The sequence below is a fragment of the Syngnathoides biaculeatus genome, chromosome 18 (assembly GCF_019802595.1).
Source record: "Syngnathoides biaculeatus isolate LvHL_M chromosome 18, ASM1980259v1, whole genome shotgun sequence".
Classification (NCBI taxonomy): domain Eukaryota; kingdom Metazoa; phylum Chordata; class Actinopteri; order Syngnathiformes; family Syngnathidae; genus Syngnathoides; species Syngnathoides biaculeatus.
Window position 1 is genome coordinate 11,413,818 of NC_084657.1, and position 27,416 is coordinate 11,441,233.

The 27,416-nt window shown below is 41.0% G+C and overlaps 2 protein-coding genes across 7 annotated transcripts; both read left to right on the forward strand.

Annotated features, from left to right (window-relative positions):
• The first annotated feature begins 149 nt into the window (after positions 1-149).
• On the forward strand, positions 150-3,924 carry LOC133491927 (uncharacterized). Of its 3 annotated transcripts, none has more exons than XM_061803670.1 (6): positions 150-231; positions 1,018-1,059; positions 1,205-1,237; positions 1,299-1,630; positions 1,724-2,026; positions 2,983-3,924. In XM_061803670.1, the coding sequence occupies exons 4-6, from the start codon at positions 1,319-1,321 to the stop codon at positions 3,463-3,465; spliced, it is 1,098 nt and encodes a 365-aa protein (XP_061659654.1). In that variant the 5' UTR covers positions 150-231; positions 1,018-1,059; positions 1,205-1,237; positions 1,299-1,318; the 3' UTR covers positions 3,466-3,924. The 3 variants fall into 3 exon arrangements, with proteins under 3 accessions (XP_061659654.1, XP_061659652.1, XP_061659655.1); XM_061803668.1 differs by lacking the exon at positions 150-231 and adding an exon at positions 642-699; XM_061803671.1 differs by lacking the exons at positions 150-231; positions 1,018-1,059; positions 1,205-1,237 and having other exon boundaries at positions 1,288-1,630; positions 3,087-3,306.
• A 625-nt stretch (positions 3,925-4,549) lies between these two features.
• On the forward strand, positions 4,550-27,337 carry ttc3 (tetratricopeptide repeat domain 3). Of its 4 annotated transcripts, none has more exons than XM_061803297.1 (44): positions 4,550-4,875; positions 6,287-6,402; positions 6,485-6,530; positions 8,769-8,928; positions 9,248-9,329; positions 9,606-9,659; positions 9,798-9,930; positions 10,921-11,006; positions 11,118-11,212; positions 11,317-11,379; positions 11,950-12,004; positions 12,152-12,314; positions 12,396-12,534; positions 12,862-13,003; positions 13,160-13,196; positions 13,894-13,997; positions 14,329-14,484; positions 14,577-14,657; positions 15,320-15,429; positions 15,526-15,652; positions 15,734-15,853; positions 15,921-16,019; positions 16,120-16,262; positions 16,336-16,472; positions 17,297-17,617; positions 18,250-18,519; positions 18,616-18,656; positions 18,907-18,957; positions 19,121-19,188; positions 19,270-19,425; positions 19,706-20,204; positions 22,581-22,649; positions 22,727-22,876; positions 22,962-23,101; positions 23,178-23,246; positions 23,338-23,434; positions 23,578-23,681; positions 23,782-23,860; positions 25,299-25,391; positions 25,466-25,640; positions 26,021-26,145; positions 26,217-26,342; positions 26,851-26,943; positions 27,107-27,337. In XM_061803297.1, exons 2-44 carry the CDS (start codon positions 6,289-6,291, stop codon positions 27,263-27,265), a joined length of 5,331 nt encoding a protein of 1,776 aa, XP_061659281.1. In that variant the 5' UTR covers positions 4,550-4,875; positions 6,287-6,288; the 3' UTR covers positions 27,266-27,337. The 4 variants fall into 4 exon arrangements, 3 of the variants coding, with proteins under 3 accessions (XP_061659281.1, XP_061659282.1, XP_061659283.1); XM_061803298.1 differs by having other exon boundaries at positions 4,551-4,875; positions 27,123-27,337; XM_061803299.1 differs by having other exon boundaries at positions 4,552-4,875; positions 25,466-25,632; positions 26,031-26,145; positions 27,123-27,337.
• Positions 27,338-27,416: the final 79 nt, after the last annotated feature.

Below are 27,416 nucleotides of genomic sequence, written 5' to 3' on the forward strand. Positions count from 1 at the left end.
TGCTCGCGTGCTTCCATTAATGTGGAATATGGCGAGATGTGCCCCATTGTACTTATTTTATTGGGTCCATGAGCCATCGAACCTCGGGGAGGGATCTTAGCGTGACGTCACAAGCCCCCCGAACGACCAGAACGCTAGGCTCAGGAGGACACGTGACTAGCGGACAAGCCGAGTGACTTTCGATTGACGAATGAAATACAGTATCCATTATTATGCTGAGAGTATGAATTGGTAATGTGAGGAAAATGACGCGTTATTAAAAATTATCATCGTTGTATTTCGACCGCAATCTTCTTTTATTTCGGAGATTTTTTTCTGCATAAATATTATGAATATATGGAGTAACCTCAAATACTTTTATTCTCGAAACAATATTAGTTTTACTTCGAGAAAATGCCACTTTCCACTTTATTTGTTTTCTTTGTTTTTCAAGATGGCGGTGTCGGTGTGCCCATGCGCAATATTCTTTTGTAGCCGACGACCAGCATCACGTGATTAGCGAGCCGTGTCACGTGATTAGCTTGTCGCTTTCAATATTTCTAAGCAAAGTTCTTGTGTAATTTTAAGAAGGAAAATATCGAATTACGACGTTTTTAAATCGGACTTTATTCTCGTACATCTTTTTTTTTTCCTCTCCGTAAGCCGTCTCGTGCACATGCGCAGTATTGAGTTACAGTACATGACTTCTTTCGCAGTGGAGTATGTCACGTGACTTTATCGTATTTCTAGTTGGCCATCTTTACTGGTTGTGCCCTCTGACCTTTTTAAAAATATATTCATCACAATAATGGAGATTGCTTCACTTTATCTGTTCAGTGTTGCATTGACTGGAGATCTCTAAAGTCGCAGTTTGCCCATCTGGGTTTTATTTAAAAAATATTGTCTCCAGAATTGACAAAAGTACTCAGACAGTGTAATTGTATTAATACAGAAACTTAAAAAAAAAGAGTGGTAAATGTCGAAGTATTGATTAAATTGAAGTCCATTTTACATTTGATCGCTTTTTTGTACATGCAGAAAATGTATCTCCGCCTGACTTGGAGTGCCTCATTGTTCGCGGTGAGTGCACACATGTCCTAGGGAACAGCAAGGGTGAAATGTAAAAGACATTATTTTCACTTTAAAGGGTGCAGTAACAAAGTGTTAGTCCAGTACTTGGTTACTTGCCGCCCCTGTTTACCTCTCCATTTGTGCTATGTTCCAGTGACTGAGCGGACATGTTTACGTCATTCTGACCGTAAGTAAACACCCACAAGGTCAGAAATACTTTGGACTGAAGGGAGCTTGTTTTCGCGCAGGCACACGAGTAAGCGCACCCATGATCCTGCTGGGCCCCGGTCTGTGCCTTCCCTCGCAGGGCACCGTCCAGGAACTCTTCCTGGCGGCCCGCGATGCCAACGCGGTCCCAGACATCTCCCTGGATCCGGTCCTCACCTCTTTCCTGTCTCTGGACTCAGCGGATGCGCTGCAGCACCAGTACGCCTCGCTGCAGAGGACTCTGACCGAGTCTCAGCGAGCAGGTTTTGGCCTCCGCCTCAACCGAGAGCTCAGAGGCGGCAGGGTCACCCACGGGGGCGTCGGCGTCGTAGCTCTGGCTTTGTCCTTGCTACTGGACCACGTTGCTCACCAAGTAGCGATTACTGCACATTATTGCTTATAATAGGTCATTTTGATGTCATTTATTTGATTGCAGTCAAGACACTTTTTAAAATTCCTCCGTTAGGTTAGAGGCAACATTTCAGCAGAGGCGAACCAATCGGCTCTAGCACGCCGGTCCAGGAAGGTTTTTGGCATCGCGGTCTCTTCAAGGATCGGCGGCATTGCACAAAACTACCTGAGCCTGATCCCGGGCATCGCCAACGACCAGGACACGATGGCCGAGACCACGGAGATCTACGACAACTGGCTGAAACTGGAAATGCTGGACCATTACCAGAGGATGACCAATAAGAAGAGGATGAGTTCCGTGTCCATGCAGCAGTGGTTGACTGGAGCTGCGCTTCATCTCCACATGAGGATACACCAGGTCAGTCAACATTTTGGGGAAATTCATTTCTTGCCTTTTCTTTTTGTATTTGGGTTTTTAGAATGCTAAATTAGAAATTGCAATGTTTTAGATTTTTTTTATGTCATTAATACTTCTATTTTTGTGTGAATTACTGGTTTATAGTTTTAAATTAAAACAATTTAACTGTATTTTATCTTTTTAAAACTTCAATAGTTTTTTAATTTTTTTATATATATTTACTATAAGTTTGAGTTGTTTCCTCCTTCCTTCCTTTTTTAATCTTAATGATTATCTATATTTTTTTACAATAAATATTTCTTCAGATATTGGAAACATTAATAATGTTGTTATATTTGAAATTAATAAACAATTTAATGCATTAATCATTTGTATAGAAATGTTAAACTCAAATAATGTTACTGTTGTCTTATTCTTAAGTTTATTGATTACTTTTCTATATTATTTTGTTTATATATCTGTAATTTTGACTTCTGATTCTAATTTTTTAATCGCGTGTTTTGATTTTCATTGTTGTAATGGAGTAATTATTATTAATATTTGTAACTAAAATACATAAATATTGTGATTGTACTTGTGGTTTTTTCGTCTTTACTTTTATTATATTATATTTTTTAGTCTTACTTTTACTTCTATTGTCCAAAATTTTCAACTGACTTTTTTGTCTTTTTTGCGGGGGACTGGACAACACCATTTTTATGATTATGTTAGTGTTGATGATGACAATATGAATAATAGAATTATTAGCATTGATTCATTCTTTTTTTAGTTGTAGGCTTTTTTTTTTGGTCTGGTTTTGTTTTATTTTATTTATGGGCTGACAATTCCCAATATTTTTTCTTTTTAAAACTTTATTTAAATTTTTTCCGTGATTTTCTATCCTCAAATCATTTCTTTTATTTTTCTGGATATGCCGCACAGGATTCATTGTGCACCTTTGCCTACTCTTTCACCAGGTTCGTCTACATTCTGTGCCATTCGGGTCGGCGGAGTCTCTTCGTCTGTCCTATAAGACGGCTTTAAACCGTCTGGTGCAGGGTTACACCGTTTACCTCCACAGGAACATTCGGGAGACGGCACCGTCGCCGCCGGAGCGTCCCCCGTCCGAGACGGGCCGGACAACCAACTGGTCCTGCTCCAGTGAGATGTCCTTTAACATCAGCCAAGCGGACGCATCCGATGAGACGACCCACGGCGGCGCTTGTAATAAAACAGATGAATTTGCTTTTAAAGAGGGTCTGCTGGTCATCGAGCCGGGCAGAAACGTCAGTCACGGCGTGCGCCACCACCCCTGCGAGTCTTCGGCCATACAGCAATCTTTGGTGATGCGGATCATGAATGCGCAGGACCTGGAGCAGACCAGAAGCTTTTTCCTGTACCCCAAAAAGGTCTTCCAACGACTGCTCGCACAAGAGGATCCTTTTGAGATCACAAATTAAACGGAACACTTTTTCATTTTCTCCATTTTTTTTTTAAATTCTCTCTAATTATATGTGGCCATGGATGCCGGGTTGTAAGATGAGACAAGATAAAATAGGCTGATAGAATAAACGATAACACAATCCTTTACTGTCCGGTGTGACAGAAGTACACGAATAGAATAAAAATATGGAAGATGAAAAACATCTAGTGGTACTCACGGGACACAAAGAATCACTAAGTACAGTGCAGTTGTATTTTTTTTTTTTTACTTTTCAGTGCAATAAATTTGCATTTAATCCTTAATAACTGTTTTTAAATGTTAATTGAGGCTTTTAATTTGAGAATTTTTAAGTGCACTGCAGTTGAATTGAATCTGTATTTAAATGCATGTATTTTTCTTCCTATATTTCAACGCAGTGTTAATGTTTATACGTATATATTGTTCATACTGTGCATAATGTGGATGACAAAAATATTAGGGATACTCATCTTTTAGAAATAAATCTCCACATTTGATGAAGACTTTGGCCCCGTCTGTTACTTCATTTTTGTCCTACGTATTTCCTTGTTTGTTGAGATTGAAGTTTTGGTTTTCATCCAATGTTAGTGTTAATGTTCATTTTAAATCCCCCCTTCATTCGCACATTTTAATTATTTTAAGCAATTTTAAACTGCTCTATCACCTAAAATATCCCCCTGTAGCTCATCAAATATACAGTAATCTGGTTTATTTTACGTTTGTATGTGCTATCTCATTTAACCTTCCATATCCAACGTGAATATTAATATACATGAACATGTAACGCTGGTTGCAATGTATATAGCCAATTTATTTGTCTTTATGCCAAACATTTTTTTCCCTGTGTGATCGTGTTATTTTGTTTTTGTGGGTGAGTACATAAAAGTGAAGCTGAAGAAAAATTAAAGCTCAAGATAGATTATTTTAATATACTTACTATATATACTTTTCGTATTTTTCGATTTTACATTTATTTTCACGTTTTTGGAGAAAGATTGCCTTTAGGTGGCGACAATGCGCCCATTTGCGGAAAGAAGCACCGGAAGTAGAAGTATAACAGCAACAAACGGGTATTTATTTATTATTCAGCGATGACTTGTATTGAAAACACCTGTTAATATTGTTTTTCTCAGGAGATGAAATCAAAATAAAATTGCACTCGCATAGAAAAAAAAACAACAACAACTTCCATTTCCTGTTAAATTAACGTCACCGGGCGTTAGGCGCTTCACACCTTGACGTATGTGTGTGGCTGTTTAGTTTATTTTACTCATCCCGAAGGAGTGTCAATTTAATTTTTTTAAAGTTTTCAAGCAGTTTTTGGTCTCATTTACTGCATTACGTTTCGTTCGTAAAGCCTTGCCGTGTTTGGTCCTTCGGTAGAGGCTCACCGTCGAGCATCAAAGCGGTAAGAAAGACGAGATTATTATTTTTCCCCCTGCCTTTTTGCGACAACACAAAGGACACAATCACATCTTTTAAATTCATAGTTTGTGCCTCTGACGTTTTCTTCGGTAGTAGCAGTGGGAAAACACGACTTAGACTGGCGATAACGTCACATACTGACTCGAGATTCGCTTTTTCGTCAACTTGTACTTTTACTAATTTTCCTCTGATTGCACACAAACGACTCATTTGGTTGCTAGCAGTTTAACTCTAGACGCTTTTCCTTGAATGATTCGGAGAGATTCAGTTTCGTTTCGTGTGAAATCGTGAGACGCTTAACCCACTTGGATCTCCTGATATTATGCTGGTTTAAAGGGCTCTTAACCAACTTTAGCACATGGAGCACTCTTGTGACCAACTTTTTCAGCACACCCAAACTTACTGATGCATATTTGGCATATTTAGCCATTTCCCACGGTTTTCTTCTTCACTGGGAATACATACCAAGTGGGACATAACAGTGAAGTGTAATGGAATCCGCAACATTTTTTGTCATGACTCATGGTATTCCTAATAATATACCTTGACTGATAACAACCATTAAAATGAACAAGAAATAATGAAAAAAAAGAAGTATGATGTAATATTTCCATTTCGTTGACTATATTGTTTTCCTACTCTTAAAACTGGAGGAAATGCACATATTTCAGATTTCAGGTGTGACTTTTTATTTTTTTGTGAAATATGAGTTTCAAACGTTCATAACTTTTGTTAATGTTCAGTGTGTTTTGAAATGATTAATTGATCATTGAAAAGATTGCAGCCCTATGGGGGCATAAGCCAGTGCGATCTGTAGGCCGGTCCCGAGCCGGGATAAAGTCAGACCAAACAAATATGATCATTCATCTAAAGAATCGTATACTGGATCGTTTGTTGGGCGGGTTGGCAAAGTCTGCCCCCCGCACCGTTAAACCTGCAGGATGCCGATGTTCCTGTGGAAGTATGGAAACATTTTGGAGGGCTGGCTGTGGAGTTTTTGACCAACATGTTGAACAGAATTCTAGCAGTTGAAAAGATGCATGAACAATGGAGAAATAGCGTGCTATTGCCCATTTTTAAGACTAAAGGTGATTTGCAGAGGGGTGGGAACTATCGAGGAATAAACTTAACGAGCCACACAAGAATTTATGGTGGGGGTGGGACTGCATCAGGGATCCGCGCTGAGCCCCTTCCTATTTGCGGTAGTAATGGATCGGCTGACAGATGAGGTTAGGCTGGAATCCCCTTGGACTATGATGTTCGCAGATGATTTTGTGATCTGCAATGAAAGCAGGGAGCAATTAGAAAGATGGGGCCACGCACTGGAAATGAGAGGATGAAGATTTGTTCGGTGTGGCAAAATAACTTTAACTCTCAATGTCTCGTATTTACAGCTATGGAGAGGACCTCCGAGTCAGATTCTAAGTACTGGGACTGCCACAGGGACTATGATGATGATGATGATGATGATGATGATGATGATGATGATTGCTTCTTGGAGTCTAAGGAGGTGTGTGTTGATTATGAGCATCAAGTGAACATATTGCATGTATAACATATCCCTCTTGTTATTTTCTTTTTTTTCCTCTCAGACAATGAACAATTGTTCTAATGAAGGCCAGCTCCTCGTCGGCATGAGTAAGTCAGGACAAAAGTCATAGATTTGCATTTTATTCATTTTTGTTATCACTGTTCTCTGCTCGGTGCAAATGGGGATATGCCGAACACAGTATATTTTTTATATTTAAAAAACTACTTTTAAAAAGTAAAAAAAAATGAGTCTTGAAAAGAAAGCAAGTGGAAAACCTTTGGAGTCTTTGTAAATTAATATATAGATTCCCTATTCATAGTGACCGACTCCAGAGCTCCTCAAATAGTTTTATTAAAATTCTGAATTATATGTACGGCAATGTATCAAGAAATGATCTAATAATGTCACTTTGATGTCCAAAATCATCAAACCAGCAAATGAAAGGAGCTACAGCATCCGGATGGCCTATGTTTCACCATCAAATTATGTTTATATATTGTTTGCACAAGAAAATGAAACTGGTGGGCATTTCCAATCATATTTATCCTTTATGGCGGAATCTGTAAATAACTCGGGGATTAAAAAAAAATAAAAATAAAAAAAAGCTTCCGATTTCCCGACCGACCCTAACATTTTTTGTTTTGGCCTCGTTGCCCTTGGAAAGGCGGCCTGTTCATTTTGGTTTTTACATCACTGAAATCGGTATGACGCCATGTCTTGGTATGACGTCATCCACAATTTTTCCGCATAGTTGGTGTGGACAAAAGAATGTACTATATTATAAAGTAGCAGTATTTCCTCATATTTTGAACAGTGGTACCTCTACTTACGAAATTTGTTTGTTCGGGAAGTCGTTTCAGAATGTGATTTTATTTTTTTTTTTCGTAAGTAGAAGTGCTTTTTCCATATAAATTGCCTTATCTGTTCCAAGCTGCCGAAAAAAAAAAAAAAACATTCAAAGTACATAACACATAATGTAAAGAATAATGCAAATTATGTTCATTTACTTTTGGCGTTGGGCAACTATGGCAAGAGAGGGGTGAGTGTGAGAAGCGAAAGCCATCATTGGGGACGGAGGAGGCAAATATTTGCGAAAAACATACGTGCGAATGTACTCACTCACGCACGCAACTTAATTCCACTAAAGTTTCTTGGAAAGATGAATAAACTTCCAAAAAACACAAACAAAAATGTACTTTACGAATGTGCACTAGCGTGTGACCGTGGGAAAGCGCTGGCAATGTGATTTGTTGACACTCGACTGTCCAAGGGAAACGAAAAGCAGCATGGATAAAGATTGTCGCCCCTCCTACCCAATGGGATGCCAGGAAGATACTACGGCGATAGCCAATGGGAGAGCGGCACTATCGCGACACTTTCAAACCAAGATACACGTTTACGTTCAGTGAAATTTGGGGCTTCTGCATCGCAGCGCCTATTTTTGCCTTTGGTATCCTGAATTCTCCTTTTGAGATCGGAGACAATGTTTTTCCGAGGAAGCGTTTTGCAACCTGAATTTTTCTTTACGTTAGTAGCGTTACCGCTGTATATTGTAACTATCGACGATTCCAAAATGACAGCTTTGCCGGAAAAAGAAAGGCAAACCTGCTTGAGTTTCCAAACGCTGCTTTGTTCATTTGTAATTTTCCTTACAATGCTTTCAGGAAGCATTGCGCACTCACATGGACACAGCAGCACAGTAAAATTATATTCAGTCTAAATGTGCAATGATTTATCGACAACTAATCAGTTCTCAAGTCAATCGATAACGATATAAACCTCGTTTAAATTGTATTGTCCTAATCCTCAGAATTTTTGCATCTCATCATTAATTATGTCATGTCGTTATCCAAACCGCCTATCCTCACAAGGGTTGCGGGAAAGCTGGAGCTTATCCCAGCTAGCTTCGGGTGAAAGGCGGAATACAACCTGAACTGTTCGCCAATCGGTCACAGGACAGATATTGACACCATCACTGAACGGGAATCGATCCCACGCTGCCTGCACCAAAGGCAGGCATGTGTACCACTACACCATCAGTGACTCTCGTTCAGTATATTTATGATAATAATGTTTATGGGGACAGTACTTTTTTAGGCCACTACATACTTGACTATTGTTTGTTCTGCTACTCCTTGAGTTCAAGTATTCATATATATATATATATATATATATATATATATATATATTTTTTTTTTTTATTGCAACATTGATCCTAGTTTCATTAGCCTTTCTGTGGAGTTATACTTTGTGTGTTAGCATCAATTTAGCGCAGTTGGTAGTGTTATGAACTATACATCTTGTAATTCAATTTATGATCCTTGTGTATGCGTGCGCACACTTAGCTTTTGTGATCGATGCATGGAACCAAATCTCAGTGGACATGAAAAAGAAGGCGGGGCATATGATGAGACTTTCCACCTACTGGGTGCCCCTCCTGCTTCAGAGTGACCCCATGTGCACCACCTTCAACTGGGCTACGAGCATTGGCCTGATCCACAGACAGTAAGTCAAATTTATGTCCCATTTTTATTTATGGACCAACCCTAGATATGAGCGGGCATCTTGTTTTTCAAACGGGGGTGGGGGGTGGGGTCCAACGTAGAACGTCATACAACACACAGTGAAACCATGATATTTGGAGTTCAGAGTTTGCACTTATGAATGTTTTTAGTGCTCAATCAGGACATGAAAAAAAACCTGCTTTCATCAGTGGGCAATCTCAAGCCTTTTTGAGTGTGTGTATATAAAATGTGTTTTACCTCATATTTTCTGCGTTCACGCATCTTTGTACCGTTTGTGTCCGTGTGTGTCCTCCATGAAGTGATCCCACCATTGCGAATCTGAAGATGCTGCGCAAGGTTGAAACCCTGGAGGCGATTCTCAGAGCGATGGAGCTCGGTTCGGTAAGTCAATTTGAGTTGCGGCAAACAGCGGCCTCAGCTTTTCGAGATACTGTGCCACAGTTAGTCTTTACGGACCTAGTCCACTTAAATAAAGACAAAAATGCGTGGTATAACCCTTAATCTGATCTGTTGACATTCCTGCTCTCTGTACTGATTGTTTGTAACTGCCCAGATTGTTTCCTTGGCTCTCACTGTTCCAGGCTTCAGAAACCATAACAATCGTGTCTCGGGTAGTTTTCAACCAGGGATTCCCCCCCTTACTGTCTTGTTTTTCAGTTTTGCGAAGAAAAAACATCTTATCTCATCTTCATAAATGCCTGCTTGATGGCGGTAAGTCTGAAGCTATATACTTGCCCGACTCCGTCATGCAGCGGACCTTCAAAAGTTATTTGTTCGCCGGTGGCTTTCCCAGACTGTCTCTGAACATGTGTGTCTTTTTGCGTGTTTTTTGCCCGTGTGTGAACTCAGCAAATGCCGAGGGCTCTCGACGACGCTTTGCTGTGGCTGGAGCTGACGGGAGAGCCTGACATCAGAGCTCGTGTACTGAAGCTGGGCGGCAATTTCACCTGCTTCGCAGCTTTGTGCTACATCTTCAATAAGTGTAAACTGCCTCTGCTAAATGCTATTTTGTCTGTCTGTATGTATGTCTGTCTATCCATCTGTCTTTTTCAAAAGCTCTGTGTCTATATTCCAATATGTAGTGTTAGGTTTTTTGTTAGATTCGAGCCATGCCTCAATTTGGGATGATAAAAGGTAAAATTTTGCTTTGACTTGAGAGCAAAAATGTTCGACTCACAAGCTAGATGGTGCATCAAAGTCAGTTCTATTTCAATTCAACCTTTGTTCTTCAAAAAAAAAAAAACCCAAAAAACCAAATGTTTCTCTGGACTTGCAGTTAATGTTTACTGTCAAACTAAACACAAGAGAGAATTCCAAGTTGTAGTTTTAACCAAACCACGTTGCCTTAGGAAGTCAGCTAGCTTAATGTTGTACACAGACAAATTGCATTGTATAATTGCCAACTTGAACACAAATGTTGCAGCAACACAAATAGACATCTATTTATAGGTGTATATACTCTTTAAGCTTTCCTAAAAATGACAATTATCATTGACGTTTCTTCAGCCATATATATCTATAGCTACTTATATATCAGTGTCTGTGTAAGAGAGACACATCATATACAGATCCATACACATATCCTGTGTGTTTTATTTTACGAAACAAGCTAACTTATTATAATATAGCTACTGTAAATTTAAATTCTCATATATATATATATATATATATATATATATATATATATATATTAGTATGTGTGTGTGTGTGTGTGTTACCTGCAACTGACAAGGAACCAGTTCAGGGTCTCTCTTTTGCCTGTAGTTAGCTGGGATAGGCGTGTCCGTTGTGAGGATAAGCGGCTTGGAAAATACAAAGCTTTAGCATAACTTGCACCAGGATGGTTTTTTTTTTTCCTCGGAAGCAGCTGTTGATGGCGCATTTACATTTTGCCGAATGACAGCAGTGGCGCGGCCTTCTGACTTCCCGTAGTTCACCAACAAGCTCTTTTCTGTGGGTTTTTTTGTTTTAGTTTTTAAGTACATCCGTTACATGGGGATATGTAAGATGCGGTCGACGGAACTAATAAGAATAAGGCCCCCGGAGCACCTCCTAGAGGTAAGACTTAACATGAGGTTGCATTTCTATGGGTCTCGACATGGAATTAAAATTGGTTTATTTTTTACTATGCTCTCTCACTTCACATTTCATGATGTGCTTCTTGTTCAGGAAATTGATGTTCTCAAGAAACGAGGGAACGATCTATTTCAGGAGGAGAAGTACGAAGAAGCAGCAGCTGCTTATTCTAAAGCCATCAAATGTTTGTAGGTTTTGTCCCCACCACCACACACACACACACACAAGTGTCTTGACTATAAATACATTTGTATCAATTGATTTCCTCCTCTCGTCCAACTCCCTTCCCCAGCCCTGAAAACCACATCATCTTTGGCAACCGGGCGCTTTGTTATATCCGTTGTAAGAAATATCTGTAAGTACATGCGGCATCCTTTTTCTGGTTTCAAAGTGCAGACATTTGCAGTGCCGTGCAGACCCGGGTTTGATCCTGGCACCGCCCGTGTGGAGTTGGCATGTTTTCCCCGTCCCTGCGTGGGTTTCCTCCGGGCACTCCGGTTTCCTCCCGCATCCCAAAAACATGCAAAATTAATTGTCGACTCTAAATTGTCCCTAGGTGTGATTGTGAGTGTGATTGGCTGGCAACCAGGTCAGGGTGTACCCCGCCTCATGCCCGTTGTTAGCTGGGATAGGCTCCAGCACTCCCCGCGAGCGTCGTGAGGATAAGCGAGAAAGAAAATGGATGTAAGTTACAATTTAAGGGAAATTAAATTCTGTTTCTGCTCTATAATAATGCCAACAACGTCCGATGGCTGTTTATTGCTTTTTTTTTTTTGGGGGGGGGGCATTTTACCCTTTTTTAATGAACTTTCACATCTCCAAATCTTGATATCTCCCATGGAAGTGGAGCCAGGATTTTAGAATGTGCAAATCACGATGATTTGAAATGATTTCCCGCACGTAATATTTATTCTGATTTTTACAGAAAAGCTGCTGCTGACGGAAAACGAGCCACTCTAATAGAACCGCTCTGGACCAAGGTACTGTACTTTGGTCCCCTCTAGTATGCGTTTGATATCAATGTAGCAAGAGGTGACGTAATTGTTAGTTTCTTATCCTGCATAATTTCTCACTCGTAACAGCTTAAAGCTTTTTTTTATTTTTGTTTGTAAATGACAAATTTCCAGGGCCACTACCGCTACTGTGAGGCCTTGTTCCTGTTGGGCGAGGTCCAGTGGGCCTTGAGCGCCAACATCTCAGCACAGAGTCTGTGCAAGCAGGACTGCGAGGGGGTCAAAGACCTGGAGCAGCAACATGAGAAGTTTATGAGCAAAAAAAAAGGCGGCGAAGGTGCAGTTTGCTTTCAGCGTGGCTTATGAATACGGCTTCTCAAACTCAAACTTTTGTTTCTCTATATGGTGGGATCTTCAGAGAAAAATGTGAATGCTACGGGACACTCTAAGAAAGATGAGAGTAAAGGAAGACCCCCTAAGAAAGATCTAAGTGCCACACGAGACTCAAAGAAAGATCAGAGTACAGCGGAACTCTCTAAGGAAAGTGAAAACTCAAGGTAAGAGCATGTTTACCAGCAATCATATTCATTTACTTTTGTACTCGAATACATTTTATTCTGTCCTTTTTTTACTTTTACCTCAGTGCAGGAGTTGAATCAGTATTTTTACTTTAAAAAAAAAAAAAAAAAAACGCCTATTGCACATTTTGAGACGAGTTAGTTGACATCGGTAGTCTCAGCCTGAAAACTACTGCCTGTGACATAGAGGTCTCAGTACTGAGTGGGAGTATTTTTCCCCCCTCAGTGTTTATGCATGTCTAAACAAACAAACAAACAAATGTTGATAATGCAATGACTAAAACACTCTTTTCTTTTACCTCCCAGTAAATCAGAGGTCACTACTAAGTCCAGGAAAAGAGAGGTCACTAGCAAGTCCAATGTGCCTGGGACAGAGCGGCCATCAGCAGAAGGCAATTGCAGTCGTAATGATAATAATTATTATAATAAGAGCAATGGGCTGCGCAAGGTGAGTAAACTGGAACTGAGCTCACAAGTACAACACAGCTGGAAAACACAATTGAACTGAAACCAACACGCCCACAAGATATCGTGACGGACAAATAGCACATTAAAATTCTTGCGACGCTCGTGTTGTTAAAATCAAACCTTCCTGTTCTTCTAGGTGGTCGGAGGCAAAAATAATAATCAAAGACAATCAGGTATGTTTCAATTAAAGTGCCCCAAAACGGAAATCCCCGTTGTTTCCAAATATACTAAATATGTTCAAAGTGCTGAGAATGTGCAAAGACTGAAAACTATAAAGTACAAAATACTTAAGATATGGCGTAAAACACTTTTGCACTGCCTTGTTTTTGTCCGCCATGAAATCTGAATGATTATCATAATGTTTAATGATTTAGACATTTGCAAAGGTCAGTACTTTTCATTTGCTTTTTAAATTTTTTCTATTCAGAACAAGTTTTGTTCCTTCGTGTTTTGTTCCTTTTTGGAATTGGCCATTTTGTGTTGAACTTATACAACTTCCGCAGAGATGTAATTTTACAAGTGTTTCCGTTTGGGAGGAAAAATCCTCAAAACCTGGACTATACGTAAACATCATGCTTTGTAGATAATAATTTGTGTGTTGGGTTATTATTTGTTGAATAATTTAACTTTATAAAACGAGTCAGTCTGCACGACTTCCCATTTCCATGATTGTTGTCACTTCAATTTCTTTTACAAAAACAGGGTGGAAAAAAAAAAAACAAATCACAAAGTTGACACCACTGACCACCCATATGTGGCCTTTTCTGGGTTGTCGTACAACTTCCATGAAAACAAGCATGCCTTTTTACATGAAAGTTCATGGAAGTGTGATTATCGTACACCCCTGATTGGCTAATGTTGTCTCTACAGTAGTTGAAGAGTGGCCAGCAGTAAAGACAGTTTCCATTGCCGGTAAAGATCCCCCCAACACTCCAAAGAAGAAATCCAAGAGCGCCAATCAACTTGAACAGACAGTAAGAATGCTTGTCGTCCTCTGAAGTGTGAATGACTGAGAAAAAACAAACACATTGAGCAGACTTGTGTAGGAGCTACTATTGACCAAACCGACATGAAAATTCATCACCAGGCTTGGCCTCTTCCAGACGCATGCATGTTCTTTATCTAAAAGACACCACAATATGTAAAGCACAGGTTTATGCTTGCCTTCTTTTGATTTCCAAAACTTTACCTTTATTTATTTAAAACCGTTTTTTTAAGATTGTAAAAAGGAGTACAATTATTGGGGTTAATGAGGGTTCGCTGTAGCTGGAATAACTAGTTTTGTGTGTTTTTTCCTCACTTTAGAACCCGCCCGAGGGCACCGACAGCGCCGCCTCGATCAAAGAGAAGCTGAGATTGCTGATACAGGACGCCCATTCTTCCCTGACCAGCCAGTGCAGCTACGACTCCCAGCAGGCCTTCGGCCAGGCGTTGGTGCTGCTGGACACCAACCCGCCCGAGGTAACCATCGCAGTCGTACTGCACGGATGTTGGAAACACTTGATTTTTGTGTGTGCAGATTCCCAACGTTTTTTTTTTTTTTTAAAAACCAGGAAATTGGAATCTCCGCACTGGATATGCAGTTGTTGCTTTTTGGCCGTGTATGCGCCCTGACTCATATCGCAAAGCCTGAGGTAACTAATAAGTACAGTAATCAGCAACTGATCAAGGACAGATGCAGCAACCGGTACATTTTCAATCACTTTTTTGAAGAGTAACAAAAAACAGAAATCCTGACAAGTTGTTTATAATACCTGGCGTGGTGCATCAGCTGGTAAAGCGTTGGCCTCACAGTTCTGAGGACCTGGGTGGAGTTTGCATGTTCTCCCCGTACTTTTGTGGGTTTTCTTCGGGCACTCTGGTTTCCTCCCACATCCCAAAAACATGCAACATTAATGTGACGCTCTAAATTGCCCCTAGGTGTGATTGTAAGTGCGGCTGTTTGTCTCGATGTGGCAACCAGTTCAGGGTGTACGTTGACAGCTGGGATAGGCTCCAGCAGTCCCCGCGACCCCCGTGGGGATAAGCAGCAAAAGAAAAAGGATGGGTGGATGTTTAAAATACATTGTAGACGTTTGAAGTTACAACTGTTGCTTTGATCCGGTCTTCCCTGTCATTCATCGGAAGTGCTTAGAGCCATTTTCCTGAATGTAGGTTGCGCATATACCACATTGAGGTGATAATTACGAGAATAATCTAATCCGATTATTGCGGTTGCTTTTATGTGCAGCATACCTTTCACCAATACACATGTTGTCTTTGCTCCACAATGATGTATTTTTGCTTAATGGATCAGGGGTTGGCAGAAGCTCGAAGACTCCTGGAGAAGATCAAATCGTACGAGGAGAGGGTTTTTCAGTGTCTGATTTGCTATGCCGCCGGGATGATTTACCTCAAAGAGAATAGGTACGTTGGGAGCGTCGCACGCATTCACAATCGTCTTAGCTTTTCCAGCACTTAGAAAATTCCGGGTTTAAGTCTTAAATTTAATCCTCTTGTCAGATTTGCGGTTGCACTGGAATATTTTCAAGATTCCATGCAGATGGTGAGGAATCGGGTAACACCGGGTAAACTCACCTGGCCACTAACAAAAGAAATTGTTAAAGAGACCCAGCTGGACCATTTTATAGTAAGTTTGCACTGTAGCCTCGGATATCAAAGGGCATGTAGGATAGATAGTACCCCTTCACATTCTGTTTTGTTGCTTTAGAAAAGTTTAGAAGATTCCATATATTTGTGCAAGTTCCCTCCTCGGCCTGATGGCACCTGTCGATATGGCGACTGCCTCTGCTCTTCCAAAAATATGTATATCACAGACCCCGATTTTAAAGTAAGTTTTAAAAATAGACTTGTTTTGGGAGTGTTAATAAATGTTGACACTTTACCTTGCCCATCAGGGCTTTGTTCAGTTAAACTGCAGCCAGAAGTGCCTCATTGAGTACCACAATGCCTGCTGGAAAACACTAAAGCCACCGTCTTTTGAGGGTAAAGAGAAGGTAAACGTCCCCGAACAGCACGCCGTTCTTCCTTTGCTTTCTGAGAACATTTTCCCCTCAACACATCCTTTTTGTGTTTTTTGTCCCGTATGTTATGCAGCTTTGTCTGACTCCTAACTGTTCCGGTATAATCAATTCTATCAATATTATTGACGCAACGGGCTTGGTGAAACACAAAAGTTTGGTCAGCAACCAAGAGGTGACGATTCCAAAGAAGCCAAAACTGAACCAGAAGCTTCCAGGGTGAGAATACAATGGTCAACAAGTTACTTGTGATATTTGATGGAATAAACTTCCACGTTTGGGTTCACGACAGTGTGAAGAAATTGAAGGAGAAGGAGAAGGGCCATTTTAAAAGAGAGAATAATAATCAGACCTTGGAAAAGAAGCCCACTATCAGTAACGAGGTTCTACCAGGAAACGGCAACACTGTAGGACAGACACAACAGAACGGTACAGTAACACTATGCATAAAGTGTGCAAGTTCCCAATCCGTTTTCGCCAAACATTTGCAAACATAAAATGGATGGAAAATACAATGTCCTGTGACTATGCCAAGATGACAGTAATGCTGGAACTTCTAACTACGCTCAGGCCCAGTACGCATAGACAAACGGGCTGTTTTTGTACTGATTTTGCCTGTCAAATGCCAGACTGTGGTGTGACTTAGAAAAATATCATTTGGTCTAAGGTGTGTTGAAAGAAGACTTATTAGGGTCTGGCCGACTATCTTAAGTCATTATATTTTTTCACAACATTAAAAATCTTTCAAAAACTTAAACAAAATTGGTAGTATTCTTTAGCTGGGGAGTAATGGATTTCCATTTGAATTCATTATAATGGGGAAAATTTCATACAGGGAAACTCACAAGCTTTATGACAGAACAAATAAAGCTCAAGTCAAGTTAGCGCTGTATCTATATCAATGTAAAAACCTCAAAATTATAGCCATAAACTACCGTATTTTCTGCATTATAAGGCACATAGAATAGGCGCTAAAGTAGAGGCTGGGGTTCCATTATGCATGCATCAGATGGCGTTGCACTAAAGGCTTAATATTGAGCCATATATTAGGCGCACCTGATTATAAGGTGAACTGTCAGCTTTTGAGGAAAATTTAATGGCTTTTAGGTGCGCCTTATAGTGCGGAAAATACTGTACATATTTCGGTAATATAGCGTGGTTCCTACGAGCGACGAGTTCATGTTCCACAAAAAAAAATCCATGATAGCTAAGCCGCAATGTAGTAGGCTAACATTATACTGTGACTTTTCCAGCCTGGTTGCTGTACCGGGATCGCGTCCTCCTGCAAATCAGCCAGATGATGCAGTTGCTCCGCGAGGAAAAGGGTCTCACGGTGTCGGCCGTGAGCGCAGGGCTCAGGCCCTGGCTGGAGCTGGACTCAGAGCGGGGCAACCACCTCGCCGGCAAGATGCTCAACTGGGAGAAGGAGCGCCTTGAGACGCTGGATCAGGCGGCCGAGCTGGTCCTCGAACGGAAGAACCGTGTTTGGGCGCGTGTTTTCATGCGACTGCTGTCAAGTAATCTGGATGTTAATGTGGAACTCCGTCGCTGGGCGAGGCGGGTCAACGATGCAGGTGAAAACTCGGTGAAGAATAATAATAATAATAATAATTCATCACACAAGACTCATTACAATGTCGTGTAACATTCATTCACTCCACAATTCTACCCTGGTGGTGGTAAGCAAGCTGTGTAGCCACAGCTGCCCTGGAGAAGCATGGCTGCCATTTTGTGCTACTCTGCTACTACCTATTTGACCAACGGCAAACATCCAACTACATTCATTTGTAGGTAATGTTGGTTAAGTGTCTCGCCCAGAGGCGCGACCGCAACATGCGCTTGGGCTTGGGATGCAAACCAGCGATCCTCCAGCTTCAAGGCGGTAGTTCATCTTCATTCTCCTTTTCTGAATAAGAATGTGGAGCTCTAAATCCAAGTGTAGGAAGGCAGAACATTAATGGAGAAAAACTTAAACTCTCTTCCACTAAGCTTTGGAATGGATTTTAAAGTTCTCCTTCTGGTCAATAAATCACTAAATGGTCTCTGGTCAAATAGTGGGCCACAAAGTCCAAAGCAAACATGGTGAGGCAGTAATTATCTTTTATGCTTTGTCTTATATTCTTCAATTGGATCCAGGCAGTTTTAAAGAAATCAAGTATTTTGAAAAGTCATAAAACGGACTTCCTTGCTGTGTTGTATTTTGAAGATCTAAAGGCGGCTAAGTCCTCCGTTGAACGCAATGCAGACTGCGTGGATGGCTTGGACCTCACTCCACTGTTGACCTTTGCACCTTTGATGGAAATGATTTCTGAGCGCCTTCCCCTTGGCCCTAACTTAATATCAAACCATGGACTGGCTCAATATGTGAAGGAGACCTCGCCAGATGAAATGAGACTTTTTATCTGGACTCTTGAGGAGCATAGTGATATTTACGTTTCGTGTAACATTTTGCTGGATGAATATTTTGAAATGATAGGTAAGTAGTATTTACACCTCACCTCAATTCCTTTTTTTTTTTTTTTTTTTTTTACCCTGACCTCATCATGTGACATTCAGTTTTTTTATTTTTCAGATGGGCACCTTTCAGTTATAAAAAAGAGTGATAATCAAAATGTAAGCAACAATGGAGCCGTTACTTTTAGTCCTCTTCCACAACACTCGGTACACCTTCACCATTGGACATTGAGTTATAAGACCTGGCAAACAAATTCTAGAGAGAATCATGTTCACTTTGAATGAACACTTTAGACGGCAAACATGTTTATGAACACCGATCTTAAGCTCTCATGGGATGGTGCAAGTGTACCCGATGATGATGTATTTTTGCTCAGTAATGTAACACTTGTGACAATGACTATTTCAGAGTTTCCCTGCAAGTGGTAAGAGTAGAGCGCGAAAAAAGACGAAGAACAAGGTTTGTAATTTAGTTGTTAGTGGGGCTTGGAAGAGTTTTTCACCAACTCCTCAGCATGAGGATCATTAATGCAGACTAAATCTAGTATTAACTCTATGATTACTGGTACCTTGATAAAAGTAATGAATCCAACGTGTAATCTATCATTCTAAACTCTTCTCAGGCCGTTCCAGTTTGCTCTGGTCACTGTAATAATTTTGCAGACGACGACTGGGACCAAGAAGATCCAATGTACGTCGCGTCGCAAGTGTGGAGCAGTCTAGTGATGTCAAAGTCCATTTTCCATAGAAATGTCGTCGTCTTTGTCAACAGGTATTTCCTCGGCCAAAACGAGACTTTCGGTATTCCCACCCACCTTCGAGCACAAGTCGCCGACTTTGAGGAACGGTATAACCGCACCAGACGCACGAGAGATTTTAAAATGGTTTTGGACAACAATCTGGATCCCACAGAGGAGAATTTGTATGAGTGAGTACGAGCCCCAGATGGTCATGTGCGCCTTCGCTACTATGTTTGGGAATTGTGGAGGAAAGCACATTCTATTTTTGAGATACCCTGACAAAATAATATATTTGAGGGGAAGACATACATGTACAAGTGATCACAGTTGCTATCTAGTGAAGCAAATCTGCTTAGAAAGTGCACATAAAGAATGCATAATAATGAAAAGGTGCCCAATATCTGCAAAAGTTGAAGTGTAAAGAAACAGTGGTTCACAATGTCCCCCTTTTCCTGTTTTTCCACGTAGCTACTTTGCACAGATTTTAGAGGAGCACGGTCCTCTCCCGCCCGATGACCCTTTGCTTCTAGCCGAGATGGAAAACTTCCCGCCCGTGGCACACTTCAACATCCGAAAGGCAGGCAGCTTCGAGAACTTCCTGCTAAAATCCCCTCGCTTCATAAACATTGGCGGCTGGGTGGGCCTGGCCGAGCACGCCACTGCCCTGCAGAGCGCCGCCCATGCGGACCACCCTCAACCTCTCCCTGGATTTTCATTCACCCGGAAAGCCAGTCCTATTCTTAACAATGTGGACACTTACAAAACTTACCATTTGGATCAACAAACTCCACCTATAAGCAAAGACCCTGTTGATCAAGCGGGCAACAATATTTCACCTGCTGATTTAAAATCCTTCGATCTTTATACGACCGAGAAGGATGAATTCCGGGAAACTTATACCTATACAAGGAGTTTAAGTTCAACGCGACCTGAAGAAGTAATTTTGAAGAATCCTGCAAATGTACAGGTAGGATGCCAGTTTTTCACACAATCTTCAAGTGGTATCTTCATGTTGGAGTTGAACTCATTCACTGACGTGTAAACTGAGTTGATAGCAGATGTAGTGCCTCTAGTGCAGGGGTCACCAACACGGTGCCAGCGGGCGCATGGTTGCCCCCAAGGACCACTCAAGGTGCCCATGAGGCATGTTCTAAAAACAGCATAAGTCACACACTTTTATTATTATTTTTATTACTGTGATTCCCGGCCTACAGAGCACACCTGGTTATAAGCCTTGGTACACAGTTTAACGCTAGCACAGCACTAGCTAGTTAAACTCTGTGTACCGAGGCTTTTCCCCAGGTACGCTAACGCTAGGCCCGCTCTAACCCTAGCGCCGCATCACCGCGTAAGCCGCGGCTTGGAGGCCAGAAATTATGGTAATTGTGCTTACTTACATTAATGAAATTTAAAAAATAATGTAAAGTATTGATATATTTGTAAAGTATAAGGAGTTTTGTTATTTTGGAAGTTTGCAGCAAACAGGTCGTGTAGCCTTTCATACTATCGGTGCTGACAAAGTAGCCGTCAGCCTCCAAAAGTTGGTGACCCCTGCTCTAGTGCGGCCCTGAACCCAATGGAAAAAAAAATTTAAATTGGTGCATTCATTCAGTATGTCAACGTTCCAATGCATTCTTTTAATAGGCTAGAAAACTGGTATGAAATTAGAGTTTTACAGGACTGGAAAATATGATCGTAAAATATCTGATATAGTTCACGACGGGAGGGTATGAAGTAGGGTTGGGCATCGTTTGAATTTGAGCGGTCCCAGTCCCGATCCCGGTTCCAAATTATTCCTGATTTTGATTCTTTTAAGAGGCTGGGTCAAAAAAAAAAAAAGGTTGTAGAGTAAACAAAAAAGCCTGTCCAAATTATTAACATCCATTTTCTTACCGGCTCGCAGGATAGATTAAAATGGAACATTTCAATTAAGGTCTGTTTATAATCAGTGTCTAACCTATGAACTCAAAGCCAATGTGTTTGCAACTACCCCAATTGACATCCATGAATGATTGTTTCAGCTAAAAGTTAAATATAGTGTTGTTAAAAGTTATTTGCAAATGTTATAGTGTCAAATGGTTTACATGTAAAGGTTTTAACATGACATCCTTTTTTTAAGCACGAAGGCGTTTATTTTGAATGGTTTGCACCGCACCTCAGACCTTTGGCATGAAAAATAACTTCACACGAAACCAAAGCGAAAACGTGGAATGAATGGAATGCGCTGTAAAATGTTGATTTCTTTACCTACCCACCGATGAGAGACAAGGTTAGTGTTTGTGATGCTGTGAGACAAACGTTTTTGGGGTTTTTTGGATTTTGTCCCAATTTAATCTGATGTAAAGTTGCTCGTTTGACCTTTTGGTGAGGTTTTTCATCAGTGTTAAACTTTTAATGTGACATACATACATAGGAAAAATCAATATTTAAAATGAATCATTTTTATTTATAAGCTATGTTCTATTGCTTCTATAATATGCTGACTGTACGTCTTAGACCAAAACACTCGACAATAAGTTTTGCCACGGTGACGTTTGTGTGTGTTCGATACCCGTCCCATGTTTTCTGTTAAATGCGCTCGCAACCATGCGACCGCTTGCTGAACCGGCCATCAGAATGATTTGTAGTCGTTGTTCTTAATTCAAATGCATTCTTTGGGTATCTGAAATACAGTGTAACGAAATACATTTTAGAGCCAATATATGTATGGAATGTATTATGTCTCCTATGTATGGGGACTTACAGGACACCCTGTACTTTCTTTCTAGTGTGGTAATTTACTTTTTATTTTCATTTCTGTCGTCAGCTCTTACGTTGGTTTGAAGACAAAAAAAAAAACTAATTGCATTCAATTTAAAGTGATTTGAAACAATAAGCTTAATTCCCTGGGACGTCATTCTCACTATTGCTACCACAGCAAGCGCTGTCTTATATCTTAGGGCAAATTCTTTGTTGGCGGCAGATGACACGTTGCAAACAGAATCTAGCGTGCCACTGCTATGTCGAATGCAGGAGTTGGAGATGTATCCATATGTCAAAGGTCTTTTATCTTTAAGTGCTTCCTCAAATTGGACGTATCACTCCTGCTGGCTGGTCTTGTACTTGGCGACACATGTTGCAAAGAGTGTCATTTGGATCCATTTTCAAGAAATAGAGCCTACTTACGAGCTCTTTTGATATGTTTGAATTGGTGGCCACTGAGGGACATCATGTGCACTGCTGCGCTTAAGTGTGCCATGGAAAATCGACAACTGTTCCAGTCCCGGACAGTAACAAGGACGCATTTGGGTACCAAACACCGTTTGAGATCAGAATAACATGCTTTGTTTTTCATAATTCTTAGACATATAAAACAACCAAGGAGTGCGTTGCAGTGAACACAGAACCTTTGAAGCCTTACGAGTACCTCCAGGTAAGTTCTTGTCTTGTATATGGGTTATCATCCAAATGTTGTACGATGGGTTTCTTTCACAAACAATATTTCTCCAGGGAGATATCAACAAAAAGGTCAAGAGCATGAAAGAAATGGAGGAGCAGATAAGCAAAATGGAAAATGACAATGAGGAAGTGGATCGGAAGCACAAAGAGACCCTTGCATCCTTGGAGAAAGACATCCAGGAAATCAGTACCAACATACAAGTGAGCTCCAGAACAGAACGTGGAAGTGGCAGCTTGGCCCGCCTTTTTAGTTATCATTTATCGCCCCCTTCCCCTCCTTGTCAAGGTGACGAACAAAGAGTTGACCCTATTCCAGAAGAAGCTTGAGGACGAGGTGAAGAAGGACCAGAAGGAGAGGAAGGCTAACCAAGAGGTACTGAAGACCATCAAGATGGAGATGGAAAAATTGGTGGCGGAACAAGCGAGGTAGGTATTGAAATCTGCAGAAATCCAAATAAAAAGCCTGCCCTCATCTAAACTGTTCTTATTTGACCCCATGAAGTCTTACCAAAAGCGTTCGAGTGACCAAGGCCAACTACGAAGAGGAATTTACTAAGTTCTTGGAGCTAAGGTATTTTTGTGTTCAAACACAATATGTACATTAAAATATGACTTAAATGGAATGTTAGTAAGGTACTGTTTTTCCAAATTTCATCTTCAAGCAATCAGTCAGCAGCTGAGAAGATGAGTCTGGAGGACGAGATCAAGCGCTGCAAAAACTCAGTTGCTGCAGCAACCAGGAGGTCCCAAACTGCCCAAGTAAGCAGTTGAAACGATTTTGTGTGACTGTAGAGGCTTATTTTTTTCCGGGGGTGGGGGGGATGCACGTTCCGGTTATATTCTTTCAAAGAGAAAGTTCAAATATTCTAAGAATTCAAGTAATACCAATTTTGCACCACCAGTTGTCCATTTTGGAAAGCAATCGGGAGCAGCGTTTGCACGGTCTCCACGCTCAGCTGGCCGACGCCAAATCTCTGCTGGTCAAGTTGGAAGAAAATGTGCCGAGGTAAGGAGTGAAAAGACATTCCGTCTTTTAAATGTGACTAGGGCTGATTTAGAGCTGGACTTGACTTCAAGTCACGTGGATATCAACACTTGACTTGCAGACTTCCCACCCTGGAAGTGAGCAGACAAAATGTGAGAGCTAAGGTCCAAGAGCTGGAACAGAAAATCACTGCTGCCGAGGTACTCAAATTGACTGAAATGCTCAGTGTAAAGTGTATTCAATGCAATATGCAATACGTACACTGTATGAGTACTATGTTGCTGTATAAATAGCACTCATTCGGATTTTTCCGCTTTTTGAAATTAACTTTTACACTGCCCGAAAATCCAGTTTTCCCTTTTTTTTGTTGTTGCTGTTATATTCAAAACACCACAGCCATAGAAGTCTGACCACATTTTTTCTTTTTTTTTAACTCACACTTTTGGGCCATTTTGAACTCCTTAGAGGGACTCCCCATCGTGGACTTAAAAAAAAATGTAAATATTGCTTAATATACACGAGTGTCGATTTTGGGTTTAAGACATGGGGGGGATAAATGCCAGCCTTTCATATGAAGCTCGTGCACCTACATCATAAAATCACGTGACTTTTGTTTACGTCGCCATATTGCTGGTCTAACAAAGCATTGTTCAATGCTAAAGCAGTTGGAGACGACACGAAAATATGTCTTATAGCACGATGCCCAGAGTCTTGTCTGATACTGTTAGATGTTTAGAAGGTGAAAATAAACGAAGGTACGTGGAAAAATTAGATAAACTCGGCATAGTCGAGTCGATGTTTTTGCCGATAAGGAATTGGACTGTAAATTAGCTTCAACTTGTTTTGGACAATTGGATATGCACATGGATCTGGTGAGTGAGTCGTCGAGATTTACACGGAAGAGTTTGAAAGCGTATAAAAATCTGGACGCATACAAATACTTCGTTCCTGGATCTGTTCTCAAGCAGGAATAAATCCCACATAGTGACGGGTTGACTACTCGTGAACACTGAAGCGTTTGGCCACATTAACCTTTGACGGAATCCATCGAACTTTTCAGCTAGTATTCAATACAAATCCCATCATTTAAATAATAAATGACCCCTGATTTTACACAAACTCACCTTCATTAACTATAATTGGGGGGAAAAAAGAGGACGGAGTCGTCTCCACGGAACGTACACTGAAGCGATTGCGGCCACACTTAACCTCGGTAAACCTTTGCGACAGTTTTTTTGGTTTTTTTGAACATACATTGTTCTCAAGTGACCCAACTTGGCAATATAAATTCTTCTTGGTAATTTGAGATTGAGAAGAATAATTCCGACCTGAAATGAAGCGATCGCTACACAGGCGTGTGCGTATTTTTTGTTGGCCACCATCCATCACGTTCAATTGCCGAAATCCATCGATCTTTTCTGGTCTTTTCAGCCTGTATTCGATAGAATGACCTCTTTCAATATCTGTCTCGTCTGTTGTGACAACCAACAGCACAACAGGTCTCTGGTATTGTAAATATTCAACGTCAAGCAGCTCTGTTTGACCGGCAATATGGTGCCGTGAAAACGCACGAGCTCTATTTGGCTTCTTCTATTTTGATGGGGTTAGAGTAGTTGAAGGTCTCAATATTATCCACAGACACAGTACAAGGAGCAGGTGGAGAAAGTCAAAAGTGGCCAAAGGGTAAGAGATGTACTCAGCACAAGCCAGAGTGATCCTCAAGTTTCCCTGGTAAGACAGAGAGAAAGTTGATGTGTACTGATGGAGAGCGTCCTGACTCCGCCGTCTTGCATAAAACGTTACAGGTGTCTTCCGAACTGGCTGCTATGAGCATTGTCGCAGCGCCCTCGCCGCAGTCGGCGTCAGCTTCCCCTGTCAAGACTAAGAACTCAGCCAGGACGACACAGGCTGGAAACACCGTGTTTGAAAAGGCCATGGAGAGCCTGACCGCCATTTTCCCCAACTACACGAGGTGCAGTAATATCCTCTCACCATTTGCATTTTTTCTGTGGAATCTCTCCCCAGTTATTCGTTATAAGTCTTTTTTCAAATGCCGCACATGTCAAAATCGGGAAGTACAAAAGTTTATGAAGTGATATCTCAGTGTAATTTTTCAGGGGAAATATTGTTGGATGAGTTACAAATGAAATTCAACTGATTTGGGATCAGAGTTCGTTGTATGCAGTGAAGCCCTGCATATTTATGATCTGACAATTCACTTCTCAATTACTTCTTTTATTGGTATTTATGGGGATAACTGTATAAACAAATCAAGTTTTTTTTTTTGTTTTTTTTTGTATAGCGCTTTAATGAATTTTTTCGATTTGTATGAATGCTTTGTCTGACTTAACATTTTACACCCCGCCCCAGATCCGATTTAGTTATTTTTTTTAAGCATCTGCGTTCATCCAACGGCGGCAGTCTGACCACGATGAGCTTGCAGGATGTGGTCAGCGGAGTGAGCCAACTGATCGTGGACCATCAGGTCGACCATTTTGAAGTCGCTGATTCGTCTGGATTCATGACACGTCCTTACATTGGCTGTTGTCCTCTCAGGAGGCGATCGCATCTGGGGCCAAATCCAGGGTGAGCGGGGTCGGAGGGATGGCCACGCCCCCTCCGGTTGACCCGCCTCAGGCGTGGAAACAGTTGGGGTGCCAAAGAGCGCTCAGCTCCAGTGCAGTAAGTCCCAATAGATTACATGAAATACAATTTTTGTCTAAAGCCGTGACTTTCAAAGTGAAGTGATCTAGAGAAGATCTGTGTGGAGGAGTGGACCAAAATCCCTTCTGCAGTGTGTGCAAACCTGGTGAACAATTACAGGAAACGTTTGACCTCTGTAATTGCAAACAAAGGCGACTGTACCAAATATTAACATTGGTTTTTAAATACTTATTTGCAGCTGTATCACTCAAATAAATCGTTAAAAAAATCCTAGATTGTGATTTCTGGATTTTTCTGTTTCGATTCTCTCACAGTGGACATTCATTCACCTACGATGAAAATTTCAGACCCCTCCATGATTTATAAGTGGGAGAACTTGCAATATAGCAGGGTGTTCAAATACTTATTTTCTTCACTCTATTTGTACTTAGCTGTACATCTCTGTAGTATCTCGAATTTTCGCCAAGGATTTGTGGTGGCAGTCGTAATGATACGTCTCATAATTTGCATTTGTGTACAACTGCAGCTGAACTTGGAGGACCCCTGCACCATCTGTCACGAGGAAATAAGTGAATGCGACCGCCATGTTCTGGACTGCAGACACACCTTCCACAAGGAGGTGAGTCAAGCTAAGTCGTGATTTTTTTTTTTTGGCAAGAGGTGGGACTAAGTCACATATGCAAGTTTCAAGTTCACCTAAATAGCAAAAAAAATCCCAAGTTACTGTGGGGGGGGGGTGGGGGGTGGGGTTGGGGGCAAACATTTCAAGCAAATTGAGTCAGTTATCTTTGTGTCAAGTGCATCATGTTGTGGCTGAAGCAGAACACCACGTGTCCCACCTGCCGAAAATGCGTATTGTTGCCCGAGGACTTCCCCTCGCTGCCCTCCAGGAGGCGTCAGGGCCCGTGATGGAATCTTTTTTTTATTATTATTATTATTAATTTGATGTTCCCTTTCTCATTTTATTTGTGGATGTGACTTTATGACTAATAAAAGTCAATGTTTACCTGTCAGCGATTACTCTTTCAAAACCACTCACAAAAGAAAAAGGTCCTCATAGAATTTGCTTTATTTGCATTTTTTTTCAATATT